The sequence below is a fragment of the Nelumbo nucifera genome, chromosome 1 (assembly GCF_055504915.1).
Source record: "Nelumbo nucifera cultivar China Antique chromosome 1, China Antique-T2T, whole genome shotgun sequence".
Taxonomy (NCBI): domain Eukaryota; kingdom Viridiplantae; phylum Streptophyta; class Magnoliopsida; order Proteales; family Nelumbonaceae; genus Nelumbo; species Nelumbo nucifera.
Window position 1 is genome coordinate 51782384 of NC_142649.1, and position 8313 is coordinate 51790696.

General features: G+C 37.3%; 1 protein-coding gene across 4 annotated transcripts; it reads left to right on the forward strand.

Moving 5' to 3' along the window:
- The first annotated feature begins 1228 nt into the window (after positions 1-1228).
- On the forward strand, positions 1229-7942 carry LOC148803263 (ubiquitin C-terminal hydrolase 12-like). 4 transcript variants are annotated; one of them, XM_088897240.1, is made up of 11 exons: positions 1229-1388; positions 1517-1656; positions 1779-1952; positions 2100-2342; positions 2445-2612; positions 2941-3161; positions 3268-3484; positions 3574-3682; positions 3778-3893; positions 5771-6019; positions 7336-7942. In XM_088897240.1, the coding sequence occupies exons 6-10, from the start codon at positions 3118-3120 to the stop codon at positions 5825-5827; spliced, it is 543 nt and encodes a 180-aa protein (XP_088753366.1). In that variant the 5' UTR covers positions 1229-1388; positions 1517-1656; positions 1779-1952; positions 2100-2342; positions 2445-2612; positions 2941-3117; the 3' UTR covers positions 5828-6019; positions 7336-7942. The 4 variants fall into 4 exon arrangements, with proteins under 4 accessions (XP_088753366.1, XP_088753365.1, XP_088753363.1 ...); XM_088897242.1 differs by having other exon boundaries at positions 1299-1317; XM_088897239.1 differs by having other exon boundaries at positions 1229-1656; positions 2025-2342.
- The last annotated feature ends 371 nt before the right edge of the window (positions 7943-8313 follow it).

Below are 8313 nucleotides of genomic sequence, written 5' to 3' on the forward strand. Positions count from 1 at the left end.
AACAAATGATGTCATTATTATACAATAAAAACTAAACAAATTGATAAAAACAAAAGAATAGAAAATACAAAAAATTGTGCACATGTATTAACAATGAAAATGAAAATAAAAAATTTAAATCTACAAACACACAATACTTTGGTTATTTATATTTTTATAATGAGTTTAGATAAAAATACTGAAATTATCATTTTTTTAACTATTAATGAAATTATGCACAATTACCGGTTCATTCGGATGGCGCAAGCATTGATGAATTAAGTCATGAAGCATTTCTGCAGAAAAAAAAAACGGAAGTCATGAAGCATAATGTATAAGGAATCTCGTGTAGACCCAAATTTGAGACCCACATGACGTCCATACTCGTCGATCATGTGCGTTTTTTTTTTTCTAATTTCTCATCGTTCCAAAGAAAAAAGAAGAGCTCCCCATATTATTGCATGATTACGTTACCGTTGGATAATCCGGATTTTTTGGACAGATAATCGGATACCGATAAAACCGTGCACCTTAATTACACCGAAACACAAAATCATTCTTTTCCGAAAACCCGGCTGGACCTGATTGTCAATCTGCTAAGCTGAGCCTCCTCGTGGGTGTTGAAAGCGCCAACACTGTACTTGCTTGACCAGTGGGCAAGACCAGACTGGTCCAGCTGACACTTTCAGTTCTTTTGTTTAATCGGGTTATACTGGACCGATCAAATCGAACCGGACCGGTATCTTTGAAGAGTGAAGACCTTCGATCGGGTAGTGTGGGCTTCCCCAGTCCCCACCTTAACGTGGATAGTTCCGAAGACGGTAGACCGTCTGTTGGGTCTACCATTGAGGGTAGTCTATGAGATCTGCTCCTGGTATGAATGGGAAGTAGTGAAGTATTAGCATGTGCAATAGACCTTCTCTGAGTTTTATTGTCAAGAAATACCCAAACTACCCCTCCTCGAAATAAAACCCATAGTCTTTTCGTGGGTGGTTGAACCGGATTTGTTCAGCTAACAGCTGAACACCCGTAAATATTAGTGTTTTTTTTTCGAAATGCCGTTGTGGTCGCTTGTGATTGGCGGGTTCAAATATCCCGTGAACCCACAAGTGCACAGAACGTGGACTTTCATAATCCAGGCTTGGGACCCAACTTTACACTATCTCGGCTTGGACTTCCGGCCGGGTCCATTAGAATTTTGACAAAAGCTAGCCCGAGCCCGACCCATCAACAGGTTTCGGACGTTCTAAAAATTCCGTCTCTTTTTCTGTCTGGCTGCTTATTCCCGTTTTGATAAGTATTTCTGTCCGGCTGCTTTGGATGGAGGTGAAGGACGTGGTAATTGCCGAAGGCCACCACCGCTCATTTCTTTCTGTTAGAATTTTAAACATAGCGTTGTAAGAATCGTGGTAGTTATTCTGCAACCTTTGTTACGCTTTGCCCTGTCTTTTAAATTGATTTTGTAACGGTCTAAATCCCTATCAATCGACGTGATCATCTAGTAATTACTATAAAAGAGTTGGTGTTTTCCATTCAGAGAAGAGGTCGATATCATGCTTCTAGAAAAGAGAAAATAGAGAACAAAACCACTCGATTTCCTCAGACTTACCTGCGAATGGCGATCCATGGCTCCAGAGCCAGTTCACTCAGGTGGAGCTTCGCAGCTTGAATTCCTATGTGAGTAATCCTCAAAAACCCTAAAACCCAAGTAGCTTTCTTGTTTGTGGGTTACTTCGATGTTTTGTCTGTTTTCTTGGTCTTGCATTTGAACCTGCAACGTTGGCGACTGGTTTCTGCAGCTCCTCTCAATGAGGAGGGAGCTCGGGCGAGTGACAATTAGACACTTGCCTTCCAGGACGCCGAAGCTGAAAACCGTTGGCGAGTCTTTGACTGAGGAAGAGAGGGCTGCGTGTTTGCTTGAATCGTATCGGGACATGGACGAGGAGGCAGAGGATTTTTAAGTCTTCCTTCGGGTGAGTACTATTATAGGATCTGTAGCTTGAATGCGTAACTGTTGAATTTGAATTCATTTTTTTTTTATGCAGTTTATGGTTTTGGGTTGAGAAATTGGTACTGGGGTTAAGGATTTTAAGTAGAGTGAGCAAATCATATCGTTACAGGTCTATTTGAAACTGCAATCGCATGTGAATGCTGGAATTGGTAGCGGAGCAAAGAATTCGACTGCATTTCTGAAGGCTGCTACGGATGACATTGCTTCACACCATCAGTGGATCTGAGAAAACGTCCTATGTTGCTCTTATAAACAACTACCTAGCAGAAGATCAGTTCTTGAAGAGATACCTTCCTATAGATCCTTCCACTAATGATCTCTTTGAGATTGTAAAAGATGGCGTTCTTCTATGGTGATTTCCCTGTTAAGCCCTTTGCTTTAATTTGAATTTGGAGATGGTTTTTCTTTCTTGGTTTTGGGGCTTTGTAATCTGAAGGCATATTCTTTGATGTAGTAAACTTATCAATGTGGCAGTCCCTGGGACCACCGATGAACGGGCAATCAATACAAAGAGGGTGCTGAACCCTTGGGAAAGGAATGAAAATCTTACACTATCCCTCATTTCTGCTAAGGCTATTGGGTGTACAGTAGTCAATATTGGCACGCAGGACTTCATAGAAGGGTAAGTATACATGTTGTTTCAGTTGTTAGTTCTTTTCAGTTTTCAAGAATATTTTGGTCCTGTCACTAGTTTTTTGATAGTTTTCTCAGTATTCTGTTCCATGCCAAAGTACAAAGAAGTAAAACCTATTAACCTAATATTCTATTAGGTTCTTTTCATATGAACCCTGAAGATTATCTAAAAAGTGCATGATAAAGCCTGTAAACTTCAAACAAGATTGGAGTTTGCTATCTTTGTTTATTTCATTATTCTGCCCTTGCTTGTACAATAGTCGATACCATATGCTTGTTAAGTACAATGTTAAGTTACATGTTTGGTGCTGTTGTAGTGCACATCATTCATACCTCTCAGTGAGCTATGTGACCCCAGTAGAGGGTATCTTGTGAATGATACATGTATAGTTGAAGCTGAGGTTGCAGTCCGTAGGGTTGTGGATTATCGGACATATGATTCAAAAAAGGAAACGGGTTATGTTGGACTTAAGAACCAAGGAGCAACCTGTTACATGAATTCTCTGCTCCAGACTCTGTACCATATTCCTTCAGAAAGGTTAGAAACTTAGTATACATGCAGAAATTCTCTGTATCTAGTTCAGGGTAACTTATCATCTTATGAAGAAGAAAACCTTTTTTTTTGTCTGGAATTTATATATCAGGCTGTATACCACATGCCAACAACTGAGAATGATATGCCATCGGGAAGCATCCCTCTGGCTCTGCAGAGCTTATTCTACAAGCTCCAGTACAGTGACAACAGTGTTGCAACAAAAGAGCTTACCAAGTCTTTTGGATGGGACACATGATTATTTCATGCAGCATGATGTGCAAGAACTTAATAGGGTTTTGTGTGAAAAGCTTGAAGACAAAATGAAGGTGTTTTTTGGTGAACATAATCTTTTTTTAGAAAGTTTCATCTCATTGCCAGGACTATTTTGATTTTGATTTTTTGCTTGGGTGTTCAGGGGACTGTTGTAGAGGGTACAATACAGCAATTATTTGAAGGGCACCATATGAACTACATTGAATGCATCAATGTAGATTACAAGTCTACAAGGAAGGAGTCATTTTATGGTATTTTTGTTTTAATTTCAATCTGAATTGTAGAATGGATTTTATTGCCCTTGCCAATCTCCTGTGGTGCTGAAGTGCCCATGTATAAAGGACAGATCTTCAGCTTGATGTCAAAGGCTGTAAAGATGTTTATGCATTTTTTGATAAGTATGTAGAAGTTGAACGTCTTGAAGGTGATAACAAGTATCATGCTGAGCAACATGGGCTACAGGTATAAAGGCTGGATAACAATTTATGTGAAAAGCTTATAGAATTTCTGTGTCTAAATACGTGAATAAAAAGTGGCTCAAGGCAATTAGTTGTTTTTTTGATAAATCTTAAGGCAATTAGTTGTTTTTGATTTTTGATGACCTTTTTCCCATCCCCTCCAAAATGCAGCATTTTATTTTTTCCCCAAGCAAATGGTACGTTAAATGCTAACATACCATTGATAGCATATTAATTTATCTTATTCATTTGATGGGTAACTGTTAAATTTTATTAAACATGGAACAAAAAATGTCACATATAATGCATGCCATATATTCCTTAGCTTTAGACCTGTATTTGCCACCTAGTCCTTTCCTTTTCTCATTACATTCAACATTCAGACAATTGACTGCAAAATAGTTGAATCCCATTTGCCCCTTGTTTTGCCATTGCACCAGCTATACAGTTTATTAATAAGCTTTTTCCATTCTCATTAGGTCATGGTATTCCTCCCTTGTGCTTTTGCCTTCTTTGAGTGGATTACTCTGATTTGAAAGATAGAAATAGTTTCAAATGAAATAGTTTTCCTTTGTTGCAGAAATTGAACAAGAGGATAAAGGGAGAACATTGTTATAGTTGTTGTAGTCATCATTATCTAAGCCTTGTTTCAAGTTTCAACCATATGGGGTTGGCTACATGAATCCTGTTTCATTATTCCGTTTTCTTCAGTTTCATACATGTTAAATTATGAGCCCTTAAATCATTTCTTACTAGTTACTACTACAATCCATGTTCTTCTAGCCTTTTCAAATTATGGGCCCTTAAATTGTGAGTCCTTAAAACATTTCTTGGGCATCTATTTTCTTTTCTATTTTTCTTCCATTTGGTAGCTTTTCTTTTGGAATAACAAGTCTTTACACCTGATTTATTTTAGTCTTGTAGTAAGGAAAAATCTATTTGACTTGAGTTTGACCCACTTTTAAATGCTATTTAGTGTTCATTCATGTGAAATTGTAACCTTTTTTATATTTAATGAAAGCCTTATTTTATTCTTCTTATTATTAAAAAATGTTATTAAATGTTCATTTATCAAAAAAATGTTGTTAAATGTTCATTCTTTTTAAAATGTCTTTAGTATTGTCATATTATTAGCTGTTACAGATTTTAAAACTATATCTCTTGTTTCATTCTTCTCCAATGACCATGGTTTAAAATACTGACATGCATGATGCACATTTTTTTTTTCACATAATGTAATTCGAATAGTTGAAACTTTTTTTTTTTCTGTCTGAGTTTTTTAATGATGGACATGTTGGGGGGTGTTTAGTGTTTGAACATAAGGAGACCCCCCCCCCCCCTCAACGTTGCAATATTTTGAACCTTGCCTCAAACCAAAATCCTCCATGCACATATTGTACCCTACACTTGCTTTCCCCACAAATAAATTTATATATCCTTTATAATGATCTTCTATTCATTTGGAATTTCTTGTATTATGAGTCCCTCCTTGCGTAGAGGGTTTGCTTGTTGTTTGAGCATTTTTATTCTTTTTTTTGGGGGGTGGATAATAGGTTGTGATGGTGGTGGCATGCAATATTATCTAGTTATATTTGTCATTCAAAATAAAAATCTACATTGTATTAAATGAGAAAATACAAATGTCTTAATTTTTGATGCAGTGATTTGTTTGAATAACTTGTGATTTATTAAAAATAATAATAAAATTTTTTAGCTTTTAGCCATGTGAACTGATTTAGTTTAATGCTTAATTCTGGTAATTGAACAAAAAATTATGACATTTAGCATCCTTTTATTTATCTTTTCTTTTCATTTGGATTGGATTAAGTATGCTGCTTGAAGATGGTTATTAAAGGGACTACTACTATTTGATTCTTTCAGGATGCTAGAAAGGGGGTATACCAGTGCAGTTCCAGCGTTTGGTGGTTGTCAACCTAATATAACTGTTAGAGTTGTGGTCTTTCCTTGATGATTTGGTGGTTGTCAACCTAATATAACTGTCAACAGGAGGAGGTTGCAAAAGAGTTTGGTATACCAGTGCAGTTCCAGCGTTTTTGGCTTTGGGCAAAGCGTCAAAACCATACTTATCGCCCCAATCGGTCATTGACACATCAAGAAGAAGCACAATCTGTGAGTACTTTCTGCTGTTATCTCTTGTCTATGTATGATATTCTACTCTTATGTTCTATGAGTTATTATGAAGCAGAAACAAATATGACCTATAACTTTGGGGGGGGGGGGGGGGGGGGGGTTGAACCAACTTTAGGCCTGACCCCATGACCTAAACCTTAAAATCAAAGTCAATGCCCAAGTTTACCAACCCAAGCTTAGTTCAAGCTAATCCTATCACCACTTTCAGCTTATGTGAGCTTGGTCTGGTCTAGGCAAATTGGTTGGCCTTGAAAACCTTCCTGGAACTTATGTTTTGCATTTTAACTTTTCATTTAGGTTTTATAGTCTTTTATTTTTAATTTTTGGTATTGGGCTTGGGCTTCTATGAGCTAGGTATGACCTAGGGAAATTGGTGGGCATGGTTTTCAAAACTGGACCGAACTGGACAATCAAACTGCAAAAACTAGGAACTAGTCAGGTGACCGGTTCTGTTTTACCCCAGAACCATTATTTCCCCAAAAAACGTTGATTTGGTCAGCAAGCCACTGACCCAAGTGGTCGAACCGTCCAACGGTTTGTCTGTTATTTATTTATTTTTTAATTTTTTATTTTTTGTCAAAACGGGCCATCCATTCAGTTCGAATGGTCGAACCTTGAATTGGCAATCGGACCCCCGATCGGTTCATTGTCCGGTTCAATTTTAAAAACATTGTTGGTGGGGGTTTGAAAGCCTTTGGAACTCATGTTTTGCAAAAGCCCAAGCCGAGCTTGCCCAAGTTGCACCCCTACCATCGTTCTAATAATTTTTAGGTTCCATAAGAAGAGGGAAAGACCATATATATGTAGCCACAGGAACCTATTGTCTTCCACCTCTTCAGTGTCATTATTGGACACTCCAGCACACAAGCTCCAGTAGTTTAGTAGCACACCTACACCATTGAGAGGAGACCTTGGATGTGTCTGCTTCCCTGCTCAAGGGAAAGATGAAGAGGAAAAGAACCCTACTAGATGTTTGACCCTCATCACCGAGGTGTTTCCCCATTTTTTGGACCACCCAACTTACCACCTGCCTGCAATCTAGGGGGTGCAACTTGGACGGGCTTGGGTTAGTAAGTTATATGAGCAATAAAACATGTGCTCCATACATACTTTAAAGCTATTTACCAATATAAGAAAATTGTAACTTTAAATATCACTTTTAGAGTTACAATATTTGCAACCACTTCCTCAAGATGATAATGGCTAATTCAGAAAAAACAGCAACCAACAGTTCACACTGAACGGATACAAAGGTCATGGCATTCACTTCTTGTATCTTGTTTGTATCTAAACAGATTTGATGCAGTAGCCCTGACTTAGGATTCAATGGTTGTGCCATGGTTGCCTACAATTGGCAGCCGGTGTTGTCAAAGGGTTGACCAAAACAGTGGGCCAGGCTATAATGGTTGCAGGGTTCATCTAAATAATCCTTTGTTGAAACAGTGAGTTAGGATCTGGCCATGGTTACCATGTGCATTGTCACTAGTTCTAAGGTGGTGGAGGAAAGAAAATGCTTCAAGTGCTGTTTAGTGGGCTGCTTTGTGGAAGAAGTGGGACATTGTAATAGGGCTGCAAGTCACACACCTGATTTGAAGAATTTAACTCTGTATTTTTAATATTGTTGAGCAAAGCAACTACTACAATCACAGGAGACCATGTAAGGAGAAATTTACATTCTTTATGATGACTTTTTTTCCCCTTTTTCTTGGTAAGCCTTAATTAGCTTGTAGTTTTGGTTGGATTACAAGTTTTCAGCCAGCAACATATTTCCATTAATGCCTTTACCAAAACATATTTCTAGCATTGCTTTTGATGAGTAAAACCGTCTGTATTGATGGTATGGTTTTTAATCAATGCTTTAGGTTTTGTTATATATACTTTTAATTTTAATTGGTTTGAACATTGTACATGGAAAGCAGGTGTAGTAGACTATTCTATTATCAATTTCTTTACCTGTTTATTATATCCTCAATTTGATTAATTTTATATATGTCAAAAGTTCTCAAGGATACAATCTTTTAGTATAAGCCTTTGATAATCTTAGATCCAGGTAAGTTTTGCATGCTTGCAGAGGGAGTGTCATTATACATCTATTATTGATTTATATATCTGTTGATTTTTTCTTTAATTGAATGAGTTTTATGTAAATCTCCTTATGACTATTATTTGGAATTTTAGTTTAGATAAGTGTTTTATAGATACCGAGATTACTTTCTGGGGACGTCATTTAATAGGAAAATAGATACAATTCACAGCTAGGTGATTTTGTCTGT

Excerpts from the sequence above, each read along its gene's own strand:
- LOC148803263 (XM_088897239.1), top strand. The coding sequence starts at position 3,118 with ATGAATTCTCTGCTCCAGACTCTGTACCATATTCCTTCAGAAAG. Across the intron at positions 3,485-3,573 it reads AGCTTGAAGACAAAATGAAG|GGGACTGTTGTAGAGGGTAC; the intron begins GTGTTTTTTGGT and ends TTGGGTGTTCAG. Across the intron at positions 3,683-3,777 it reads AAGGAAGGAGTCATTTTATG|ATCTTCAGCTTGATGTCAAA; the intron begins GTATTTTTGTTT and ends TATAAAGGACAG.